The 13,039-nt window shown below is 36.7% G+C and overlaps 1 protein-coding gene across 6 annotated transcripts in view; it reads right to left on the bottom strand.

The window, feature by feature from the left end:
* Window positions 1-13,039, bottom strand: part of TP63 (tumor protein p63) — a 266,768-nt gene that overhangs the window by 26,561 nt on the left and 227,168 nt on the right. For 5 of the 6 annotated variants that reach the window (XM_021671372.2, XM_021671374.2, XM_064366919.1 and 2 more), the window contains 5 exons: window positions 5,756-5,942; window positions 3,656-3,771; window positions 2,515-2,624; window positions 1,732-1,868; window positions 1,039-1,121 (listed from right to left, as the gene is read on the bottom strand). In XM_021671372.2, the coding sequence (XP_021527047.2) occupies window positions 1,039-1,121; window positions 1,732-1,868; window positions 2,515-2,624; window positions 3,656-3,771; window positions 5,756-5,942 (633 nt within the window). The remainder of the gene's footprint in view (window positions 1-1,038; window positions 1,122-1,731; window positions 1,869-2,514; window positions 2,625-3,655; window positions 3,772-5,755; window positions 5,943-13,039) is intronic. The other variant, XM_021671373.2, reaches the window with a different exon arrangement.

Genomic DNA, 13,039 nt, shown 5'->3' with positions numbered 1-13,039 from the left:
TATATGGTCATCCTCTGTATACTTAAAATTACCTCTAGATTACTTAAAATATCTGATATAATGTAACTGCTATGCCATTAGTTATTATACTGTATTGTTATTATATTGGTATTATTTTGATTGGATATTGTTATTTTTTTTCCCAACTATTTTTGATCTGTGATTGTTTGAATCTGCAGATGTGGAACAGGCAGATAGGGAGGGCCAACTGCAGTTCAGGGTTCTGCCTTGCTTGGCTTTCTTTATAGCGCTCCCTAAAAGACATCAAAGTCAAGGCTATCATTGCTGTATTATCAATTTTATGAACTTTTTCTGACAAAACTTTAGGCCTAAATTGCCGGCCATGCTCCCTAGGATAATCTTACCATTCTCAAATAATAAAGGGCAAGTTAATTTTAAATATTTGGGTAGGAAAACTTCTATTTGGAGTTTAGCTTTAATTGGGTGGGTAGGTAAGCAGAGAAGTTCATGCTATTCATACAGTCCAAAAGTGTGGAGAGGAAGAAGAGTTTCCTGATTTTTAAAAACACACATTTTCTCTCCTTTATTTCACCAGCCCTCAACCCCCTTCCCCCTTCTCCATTATGGACTGAAGGTTTGTTAAAATTTTAACCCCATTGTGATACATTAGAAAGTGAGTCCTTTGGAAGTAATTTAGGGCATGAGGGTGGAGCCTTCATAATTGGTATTTGTGCCCTTATGAAAAAAAAAAAAAAACAACACCCTAGAGAGCTCTCTAGCCTTTTTCACTATATGAAAATACAAGGAGAAAATGGCAGTTTGCAATTCAGAAGAGAACTCTCACCAGAATCCAACTAAAACGTCACCTTGATCTCAGACTTCCAGACTCTAGAATGGTGAGAAAATAAACTTCTGTTGTTTATAAGCCATCTAGTCTATGGTGTTGTTGTAGCAGCTTCGACTGACTAGGGCACCTTCTCTTCCATTGTCACAGATAATTAGAAGATGTTCATACTGTAAAAGCTCATTCGAAGAAGGTTAAAATGAAGCAACCATGAACACCCAAGGGAGACCTACTGGTAAGTATAACAGTTCATCATCTGGGGATCTTCGTTTCTTGATGGATGTCATCTGGATACCATGTGTGTTCTGACGAAACGCTGGTGGAAGAAAAATGCAAGTGTCATCCTGAGAACCTTTCTAAAGCAATAATGCACATTAAATATACTTAATAATTAAATATTAATATTAATCAGATTTAATAATACATATTAAATGGACAGTATTGCGAGCAACACCTGTAAGATTAGAGGCTCTAGTCCTAAGCATCCATTTAATTGGTGACAATTGTTTTTATATTGGTTGTGATCCTAGCAATGAGGAGGTGGAAGGATGGTGGGGAAGAATAAATAAAATAAAGAAATTCAGTATGCTGGGAAATGGCCTTTGGCTTAAGTAATGTTGCAAGAAACCCCATGTCTTGCTGGTGTATGTCTGTGAATAAATGATGTTTCTGCTACTGGTGTGGAAATCACATTTTGAGAACCCCTGGACTAAGAAATCCTCACAATGACTACTTGCTTTTGTAAAGTTGTAATACTGCCTGGAGTCCATTTCAATGCTATACCTATTCTCACAGGCTCTGAGGGCTGAAATACCACTTGCTGCTGAAGGTCACAAGTCTTATCATGCAGCTTCTCCAAATCACCCCATTCTCCAACATCTGGAGAAGACTCAACCCTACCCCATGTGGCTACTACATCTACTTACGGCGCTTCGTACCATCACCGTTCTTTGTACTGTCCGAAACTTGCTGTTTTCTGATGCTATCTTCATCTGCCTTCCTGTCTCTTCCTGGGCAAGCACAGATCCGGGCCTCAAAGCAGCGTCGGCCCAGGACTTGCCCACTAGGAATTAGAATAAAGGGGAAGAAAGAGTTAAATTCAAAGCATTTGAGAGTCCCCTGGAGATCTCCCACTTCCATTTCCCACGTGGGCCGTCACCAACGTACTACCAGCTTAGCCATGGCGGCTTTGAGAATGGACCCAAAAGCATTTGGCAGAACGCAAAAGTGCTCACATCCCACAAGCAATATTAGTAAATAACATTCCATTTGTTCTCCAAAGAACCTCCAAGCTATTCTCTGAACAGTTGTATTTAGCTACATATTTTGAAGGAAACCTGAGTTAAGCCAGTAGATGTCTTAGGATAAAATCCCCTAAGGCAGCGCAGGCTTAAAGAAACTGTCAAATGCCTTGAGGACCACTGTCTAATCAGAAACAATTTCAGTCAAATGTCAAGAATTCAGGTATGAAGTGACTTGCACACCTTCCTAGCTTTTTTTTTTTTTTCCTTCTAACTTTACCCACCCTCTTTTGTGTCCAGTTTCTTAGATCTTTTATGTAACTACAGCAAGGATTTAAAGCACCAAGGACAAAAATCAAGAGTAGCTCTCCGCTGTGCATGCAAAGTTACCGATAAAGCAGCCACAATTTCACTTTGCCCTCTGCTCATGATTTTTTGTAGAACGACAACTCTACATATGCCACTTACTCTCTGGTTTCCAGAGTAACAATGATTAAAATTGGACGGCGGTTCATCCCTCCAACACAGCTGCTGTTACACATGAAATTGTACAAGACTGTCGTGAATTCAGTGCCAACCTGAAAACAAGGGGAAAATAATCTGTGTCAACGATGGTTTGAACTCATCTTGTTCCTTCTCAGTTCTTCCCTCTATTTAAGCAATTCCACTTCTGATAAAATGATACACTTCCACCTAAAAGGGCAAACTCTGAACCCTGTTGTAGATTTTTCTTCATCTTGCCTCCAGGGAAGCTTAAAGCTAGTGTTTCCAACACTGAACACTAACTACATGAGGTGAGACAGGCTTTAACAGATTTTGTGATCTTTAATTCTGTTCGTTTGTAAGTTGATCCACATCATGTAATTCAAATAGGCTGTACCACCTTCATGAATATCACTGAAAAGTGAAAGCTGGAAATAATTGCTAAAATAGTAGCAATACTCCAAGAGTATTTTACCTATGTGGATAAAAAAGTACAATATAGATTTGAATATACACTTCCATTAATAACATCTTAGAGCTCAAAAGGTTCTCAGAATTAAAAATAATCTAGTCCAAAGTACATACTTATGGGCAATGCAACTGAAGCCTAGAGAAGGAGGGTTGCATGCCAAAGGTCCACACAGCAGGCCAGCGAACCAAAGAACTTGGGTTCTGTTACTCCAATGTACTGGCCTCACACAACAAATTTACAAATCTATCATCTGTTCATTCAAACTTCAGCTAAGAAATCCCTCTTAGGCTCTCCCACTTCTGGTAACACTTGCATCCACTACTATTGTACATCCACTACCAGTCCAATTGCCAATTGGATACAACAGTGCCATGTATAAACCCAATTGCCAGTTCAATTGTTATTGGCCCTTAAATGAGAATACAGGTACAGGCACAGAGCCATGTTACCAAGTAAATTCAGTGCATATTTAGGCCACCTGAAGGGAAAGCATGTGAAGAATAGGTAGGAAAAAAATACAAAAATGTTACATATTTGATGACAAGGACTAAGACAGTGATAGATGCTAGAAACATCCCTGTTGCTGAAACACGTGTTCTCTCAAGTCTGCTCACTCCATAGAGTGCTGTTCTTTGGTTTGGTTTGGTTTTTTACCTGGGGTGGCTCATAAGGTACCAGCACACTCTGTCTTCCTGTGATGGGGTCTTCTACATACTGGGCATGGCTGTTTCCCTCTACTCGAATCAAATGACTAGGAGGGGCAATCTGTCCTGAAGAGCAGAAAACAATAAAAGAGTTAGTTCCTTACCCTAAAATAAAGAAAACAAAATGAAATTGCATGAACAGGATGTTGGTGGCAAAAGAAATGATCTCTGTAATAAAGAAAACATGCATCCTTGAAGAAAGGAGCAGATCTCGTAGCCAGATATCAAATACACAAAGATGTCTTAACCTTTATAGCAACAGAAAGGGCTGGAATCCTCATCTATATTTAAGGAACAGTCCTATAATTTGGAGTTTAAGGTTAATGATTCAAGCTTTTATAGGACTCTATAACTATATCTGTGATCTCATCCGTGGAGGAAATTTTGCCAGCTTCCTGGAAAATGAAAGGGAAAGAAGCAAATTAATTTTAAAAAAATCAGTTTCACTGAGAAAATGCTGCCCAAAAGTCTGACCAGCAAATATACTGAGAAGCAGAAGAGAGCAAGGATGTGACTTTCACTTTTTCTTCTTTCCTCCTTCTCAACTTTTAGACCTTGTGTTGATTATAAAGATAAGAAACGTTCTGCCTTTTGTGTGCTGAAGGAGTCCCAAGTTGGGTATGAGAAAAGGGATGTAATTTTAAAAAAGAAACTAGATAAAGTTTCGTAAAATTGTGATATTTAGCAGAGCTCCAGAAGGAAGAAGATGCTCCAAGAACTGGGACCTGTAAAGCTGTTCTTAACAGTTCTTAGGTCATATAGTCCCAGTCTACAAAAACCATTCAGTAAAGGTAAAAAGCTAAGTGTATCAAAATGTTCTCTTCTGCATCATCTATTATGGTTAAAACTAAAAGCAATTATTATTTTTTAAAAGTGAGAAAACACTTAAAAATAGTATGTCATCTTGATGGCATACCAAGTGATGTAAGCTAACAATGAAGTCCATCTATAAGGCAGTATTCTTTACGGCAGATAGTTAAGTGAAGAGCAAGACACAAAGGTATGGATAATGTGGCCATGCAGGCAAGGACTCAAAACTAAAGTGTAAAACACAGTTGTGTTAAGGAGTATTTTGACTTTATTTTCTCCTTTTAAATTCCAATCCATTCTCTTTCTTCTTCCATTATTTTCTCTACAATCTGTTATATTCTCTATATTACCAATCCTTATATTTTAATATTTTTTCCATAAAGTATCCTAACCCCCAACATCTTCGGCACCCTCAATACTCTTTGAGGATTCCATATGCTTTATTATTTTCCACTTTTTAACACTCTATTTAGCCTCCCTTCATGGAACTACAATATCAGATCTAAGGGAACTCTTGGAAATACTGACCTTTTCTGCTAAATTGTTGTAGGATCTGAGACTCAGAAGATGAGATATGACTTATTCATGGTTATAGAGCCTAAAGGTGGCCTTCAAGATACCTCATCCCCCGACTCCCAGTCCTTCATATGACTGCCTCCAGTATGCTCTAGACCTTCTATTTATTCCTCTTACCCATTACTTGCCTTCTTATCTTCTTTTTCTTCTTTCTCCCTTTTTTCTCCTGTTTTTTTTTCTTTCATTGTTTCTGTCCTTTGGTGCTCCTTTCTTTTACCCTTCCAGCTCTCAACTGGTGTAGACTTGAGAATCTTTCCAGGAAAACACTAAATCTGAACATTCTATAGCCTGGGCCAAGCAGAATAGCTACTATGTAGTCAGTCTCCTTACACCCTCTTACTTAAAAAAAAAAAAAAAAAAAAAAAAAAAAAGGCAAGAAGAATAAAAAGAAGGAAGCATTAGGGAGTAACGGACTAGTAGCCCAGGTCATCCAGTAATTACTAATATTAAATTAAATAATTCAACCACTATGAAAGCCACGAATTTATTCATCATTATTCTTAGATACTCTGCTAGCTAAAAGGATAAAAAAAGGCAGACTGACATGCCGTCAGAGTGCAGAAGTCTGAACCAGGTAGGTATGTAAGTCTCAAACAAAAATACCCACAGAATCTTGACCTTCAAGGAGGTTACTTGAACAGTTAGAGATTCAAATTCTGCTTACCCTCATTGAATTCACGGCTCAGCTCATGGTTGGGGCACCGCTTTACCACCTCAGTGACATGCTCAGCTTTTTTGTAGACGGGCATGGCGCGGATGACAGCTCCCTGAGGAGGTGGGGTCATCACCTTGATCTGGATGGGGCATGTCTTTGCAATTTGGCAGTACAGTTTCTTCAGTTCAGTGGAATACTGCTTAGAGTTGGGGCCGGTAGAGAAAGGAAGGAGAGGACCAACAGGAGATATTATTACATTCCAAATCAGAACAATGATAATCTGTCCACTTTTCATAGCTGCATGCCTCATGTTTACTACTGACTACTATAGATGTGATTGATATATGTCAATCTTATTAGAGGAAGTTATATTCATTAATGAAATTAATAATTTTTGCTATCCTTAATAAAACCCTATGTTTACAAAAGGTTTTATGTTTATCAAAACTCACTTATGCCATTATTTCCTGTTATTTTCCTTTAGGATGAAGAAGCTGAGGCTCAGAGAGGTTTAAATGAGTAATACCATGAGTAGCTTCATAGATTACCAGAAACTAACTGAGAGAAGAGTACTGTCCTGTGCTGAGTGATATTAAACAACAAACCATTAAGAGAGATTTCTGTCTAGATTATAATTAATCCAGTCTTTAATATACTTTAGAGAGACTCATAGGAATTAGGGTTCATGGGAATTTTTTAAAGATGGAACATCTGTTAGAGAGTGAAGAGATTTCGCTGGAGGTCAGCCCTCTTGAAAACTGCAAAACAAAAACTCCCCTGAACGATTGCACTTTTCTTTTAATGTCACAGCACAGGAGAATGCAAGAGCTGACAGGGGTCATGTAGTCAGTCTCCTTACACCCTCTTATTTAAAAAAAAAAAAAAAAAAAAAAAAAGCAACAAAATTAAAAAGAAGGAAGCACTGGGGAATAAAGACACCAGTAGTCCAGGACATCAAGTGAGTGAAACTTTTCCTTCTCCAGGGAGAGGAAGTTCAGTGATGATTAGTTGGTTGTCCAGTTGGCAAAAACAGGGTGAAGAAAGCCTGAGACCTAGAACCAAATGGAGATCCTATCCTGTGTTTCTTCCCCCTCCACTTCTGAAGCAGAAGAGAACCTTCATTCTAACCCTTACAATACAGTAAACCTTATCGCCCCCGTTCTCTAGGTCAATGCCCTATCACTTCATTCCTACCCACTAAGGCACTTTGCTCAGGCAAACCACCCAGGCACTGGAATTGCTGGCCAAGAGTGGGGCACCTAGTAACATGTATCCAAACAAAGGATAAACACACACACAGGTTGCAATTATAAGTTGGCCCCAACATCCTCCCAGAGGAAAGACGGGGGGAGCAGAGCAAGAGTGGCAATCGGATTCATTGGTGATATGTGCCACCCTAATGCTCTCTAACGGCAAGTATCTTACCAAAACTCACACATTTAAAATGTTGCTTTATTTATTCATTTGAAAATATAGTATTTATTTAAATGACCTTTGCTTTTCTTCCAAGTATTCCAGCATATGAAATTTTTAGTTAAACGTTTCCCAATGCTACAAAAGTATTGCAAAATCAGCCCTCCATGCCCGCAGGCCATGGATTAAACACACTGAAAGGGATTTACATAGCTTGAAGAAACAGGAAACATGCCAAAATTCAACCACAAAAATAAAATTCTACTTGGGAAACACTGAATGAAATCTAGATGGGTATTTTTGCTCTTGTGCTTTTAACTAACGACTTACACAGAAATCGCTTTATGACATATTAAGAACTCACTTTTATTGAGAACTTGAAGAAAATAAGCATATCTATTTGTATGTTCGTTAGGAGGTATATAATGCATAATCTAACCATGAATTTCATAAGATGACCCTTAGGAAAGGTGACTGAAAAATAAGTCTGTCAACTAATACCTGAAGACAAATAAGGTATCTTCCAAGTATGTAAAGATTGCAGAAATGAAGGTTGAATGTTCATATTGGAACAGCTTCTGAAGAAAAACATTCCATTTTAATAACTGATATACTATAAATCAAGCAGAAAGCATTAAGAATAAGATTAAGGATCATCGCGTGCTAATTCTTGTTCATTCTCAGGGATGGGGGTGGGAATCTAATTTTTAAGCTTAATTAATGATAAATAATAATATCTTCATCATTTACTGAGTTCTGTTTTAAGAAATTTTATTCTCATACAACCCTAAGAGGAAGGTATTACAAACATACTATCTCTTATCTAAAACCTCTGGGGTTAGATGTTTCAGAATCCAGAATTGTTTAGATTTCAGAAAAAGAGTAAAGTTTGTATAACATATAAATGTATCCAGCAGGAGTTAGGGTAGAACCCCAAGATCAAACATTATTTCTGCAGAATTCATACATATTCACACTAACTCATAAATGACTATGAAGCCTGGGTTACACCACCAAATGAGTGTACCACAAACTTAGGAGATCAAAATAAAACTGAATCAACTTCTGATTTCCAGAGTTCTTGGAATTTCAGAATTGCAGATAACAGATAATTGACTTGAATTATTATCCCTATTTTATAAACAAGGAAATAAATGTACAGAAAGGACTTTCCCGAGAACTTGCTTAGTTACTGGTATGTCAGTCTATCCTAGCCCTTCATGACAATTTCTCTCTTTTTTTTTCGTCATGACAATTTCTTATCTTTCTATTCTGCTAACTAGGTCATGCAAATTTTTACCTTTTTCTAGTTTCCAACATTGTGGTTCTTTACTGAATCAACTTACAATGTTTATACTCTTCTCCAAAACTTATGATGGAGCTCAAAAGTGGTCTACGTAACACAGTTTCATTAATTTCTCAGTATATTGTTTGCTCATTTGATTGTAGGAGAGGCAGCAAGTGACAAGAGTTGAAAAGACTTTGGGCTAGGTGGAAAACAATCTGGACACTCCTACCAGCTGGATCTGGGAATTCAGGGATAAAGTCCTACTCTTTAACATGGTTTTTTAAGGACTTTATGAGGTTCTCTGTATTACGGTCTTATCTATCTCTAATTTCCCCTACCCTTCCACCCCCACCCACACACATTTCTCACCCCATGTTCAACTCATACGAACTTTTTAATGCTTCAAACACACCCTATGATCATCACCCAATATTCAAAATGTTATTCCCTGAAATCATGTCCTTTTCAGCAACATGGATTGAGTTGAATGCCATTATCCTAGGTGAAACAACTCAGAAAAAGAAAATCAAATCTCTTGTGTCCTTAAATATGGGAGGTAAGTATCGAATACACATGTGGTCAGGCACAGAAGCTCACATCTGTAATCCCAGTACTTCGGGAGGCCGAGGCAGGCAGATCACTTGAGGTCAGGCAGGAGCTCACGACATGCCTGGCCAACATGGAGAACTCTAGTCTCTAATAAAAATACAAAAATAACCAAAAAAGATACACATGGACATAAAGATGGAAATAATGGATGCTGCAGACTCCAAAAATGAGGAACGTAGGAGGGGATGAGGGTTAAAACATACCCATTTGGTACAATATTCACTATTTGGGTGACAGGCACAGTAGAAGCCCAAACCTCACTATACAATATATTCATGTAACAATACTACACATGTATCAACTGAATCTGAAACCTAAAAACATTAAAAGCAACAACAACAAAAAAGGTGATATTCCCAGTATGGTACACTTCTCTTTTTCCTCTGTTCTCCACATCATGCCAGGACAATTTAGATACCACTTTTCAGCTAGTACTGCATCTGGTACTGCAAACCATATTTTCCAATTGTAGTGGTGAGAGTTTCATATTTGACTAAATCAAAATATCTGACCACAGCCAAGATGAATTATGTTTACTGCTTTTGGTTCAACTACCAGTCCTGCCATTCAGCAACTAGTGGCGCTGAAGTGGTCTGGCACAATTGCTTTACTTCTTTTTGCAAAGCCAAGTCCCTGCTACTCTGTTTACTTGTTTGCAAATCTGTTCCATGATGACATTTATTTTTTTTCCCTCAGTGCTAAGTTCAGTCTCCCTGGTCTATGTGTATTAACAATTCCTTAGACTTGCCCACTTCTCTATCCCTTAAGAAATAGTGCTATCATCTTTTTACCAAGATTTTAAAATACCCTGATGATTCAAGTCAGCAGAAATTGTAAATTTGAACACACATAGCCTATTTTACTATCTTTCTTCCTCTGTGAAATTTTAGAAATTCACCTCTAAATGGCTCCTCAACATTGACCTGAGATTCTTTTTATTCTGAGGCTGACTTTATTCTTCTTGGATGGGAGTTTTGTTTTGTTTCATGTGGTGGTATACTTTTCTGCAAAGTATACCAATTTTTAAGTGCAAAAGCTGATGGCTTGACAAAGGAACACCATTGTGTAACTACTACAACAAGATATAGAATATTTCCATCCCCATTCCAATCATCTTTTGCTTCTTTGCAGTTAAGCCCCTCCCCAGCTCCTGGCCCTAAGCAATCATGTACCAGTTACTTTTCACTAATTTTACCTTTCCAGAATTTTATATAAATGAAAAAATATAGTGTATAATCTTATATGATAATGCTTTTGATATTTATGGTTTTTGCATGTATCAGCATTCCATTGTATTTTTAAATAGATTTCATTATCAACTCACCAATTATTTCCATTTTTTTCTATTGTATATAAAACCATTAGGAACATTCATGTACAAATTTTTGTGAGGATGTACAGTTCCCTTTTTCTTAAATACCTAGGAATATGATTGCGGGTAAGTGTATGCTTACTAAGAAACTGCCATATAGTTTTACAAAGAGGTTGTGCCATTTAACATTGCCACTTGCAATAGACGAGGACTTCCTATCCTTGTCAACATTTGGTATTGTCAGTGGTTTTTTCCAATTAATGTCATTCTGGTATGTATGCAGTAGATCTCACTGTGGTTTAAATTAACATTTCTCTGATGATTAACAATGTTGAATATCTTGTCATGTACTTATTTGATTCATATTTACATATAACAAAAAATATATGTTACATAATTCTATATAATTACTTCATATTTTTTGAAGTTTGTTTAAATATTTTGTAGCTTGTAAGTTAAAAAAATTATAATATGGACTGTGTTTTCCCCATTGTAATATAGAAATTTCCCTTTTTAGGTTTTATTTTATTTATCATTAACACATAATAATTGCACATATTTATGGGTAAAATGTGATGTTTTGATACATGTCTATATTGTATAATGATCAAATTAGGATATATAGTATATCCATCATTAAACATTTGTCATTTCTTTGTAGTAAGAACATTCAAAATCCTCTCTTCTAGCTATTTTGAAACATATAATACGTTACTGTTAACTATAGTAACCTGCTATGCGATAGAACAGAACTTATTCCTTCTGTCTAACTGTAATATTGTATTCATTGACCCATCTTTCCTCACTCCCCTCACCCTGACTCCCCTTCTCAGCCTCTGGTAACCCCTATTCTACCCTCAACTTCTACAAGAGCAACAGTTTTAGATTCCATTTGAGTGAGATCATGTGGTTTAAGTCTTTCTCTGCCTAGCTTATTTCACTTAACATGATGTCCTCAAATTTATCCATATTGTTGCAAATGACAGAATCAGTATTTCTTTTTTTATTTCATGAGACAGGTTCTTGCTCTGTCACCCAGATTGGAGTATGGCGGCACCATCCGGCTCACTGTAGCCTCGACCCATTTCAGCCTCCTGAGTAGCTAGGGCTACAGGTGCACACCACTATGCCCTACTAATTTTGGTGTATGGTTTTTGTAGAGATGGAGTCTCACTATGTTGCCCAAGCTGGTCTCAAACTCTTAGGTTTAAGTGATCCTCCCGCCTCAGCCTCCAGAAGTACTGGGATTACAGGCATGAGCCACTGCCCGGCCTCAGGATTTCGTTCTGTTATTATGACTGAATACTATCCTTTTGTGCATATACACAACATTTTCTTATCCATTTATCCTTCGATGGAAACTGACTGATTCCATATCTTGGCTATTGCAAATAGACCTGTAATAAATACAGGCATGAAGATACCCCTTTGATACACTGATTTTATTCCCTTTGTATTTGGATATATACCTAGTAATGAGATTGCTGGATCATATGGTAGTTATATTTTGAATTTTTCAAGGAACTTCTATACTGTTTTCCATAATGGCTGCACTAATTTACATTCACCCTGAACGTATGTAAAGGTTCTCTTCTCTCTACATCCTCACCAACAGTTATCTTGTCTTTTTGTTAATAACCATGCTAACTGAAGTAGTATTTTATTGTAGTTTGATTTGCATTTCCCTGATGACTAGTGATATAGGGTATTTTTCATATACCTACTGTCCATTTATATATCTTATTTTGAGAAATATCCATTTGGGTCTTTTGCCCATTTTTTAATTGGGTTATTTTGGTGATTTGGGGTAATTTGTTAATTGGGTTGCTTTTGTTCTTGAGTTTTAGGAGTCCCTTATTTATTTTGGCTACAAGTGTCTTTTATCAGATATACATTTAAAAGTACATTTTCTCCCAGCCTGTAGCTTGGGTTTCTTCCTGCTTTCCCAAAATAGTTAATTTTGAGGAATTATCAATATTTTCCCTTTAAATCTCTTGCTTTTTATGTCCTAAGAAATCTTGGCCTAATCTAACTTTAGGAGGATTTTCTGTATTTCCTTCAAGTAGATTTATTCATAGTCTTAGCTCTTACATTTAGAACTATATCTATATTCAGTCAATTGTTGTATATGGTGTAAGTTAGGGGTTAAGATTATTCTTTTTAAACAGATATACAATTGTTCTAGCACCATTTGTTGAAAAGATCACCTGCATATTTTCCCTTGTTGAACTGCCTTAGACTCTTTTCTGAAAATCAATTAGTCATATGTGTCCAGGTCTATATCTGGATACTTTCTTCTTTCCTGTTGATCTATTTGTCTATCCATATGTCAATCTCAAATTGTCTGAGTTAATCTGCTTTATAGTAAGTCTTGAAATCAGGTACTCTGAGTCTTTCAATTTTGTTCTTTTTAAAAATTGCTTTGGCTATTTTAGATCCTTCGATTTTTCCACACAAAATTTACATACAGTTTGCTATTTCTCTAAAAATGCCTGGTAAGATTTTGCATGAAATTGTGTTAAATATGTAAGGTCTTTTAGGGGAGAACTGATACTTTAGCAATGTGGTGTCTTTTGAATGATCTCTCTCTATTTAAACAGAGTATCTTTAATTTTACTCAGAAATGTCTTATAGTTTTCAGTGTATAAATACTGTACATATTTTGTTAGAT

This window comes from Aotus nancymaae, unplaced genomic scaffold (assembly GCF_030222135.1).
Source record: "Aotus nancymaae isolate 86718 unplaced genomic scaffold, 86718_ANA_hifiasm-v0.15.2.pri h1tg000067l, whole genome shotgun sequence".
Lineage (NCBI taxonomy): Eukaryota > Metazoa > Chordata > Mammalia > Primates > Aotidae > Aotus > Aotus nancymaae.
This window is presented reverse-complemented; position numbering and strand designations above follow the sequence as displayed.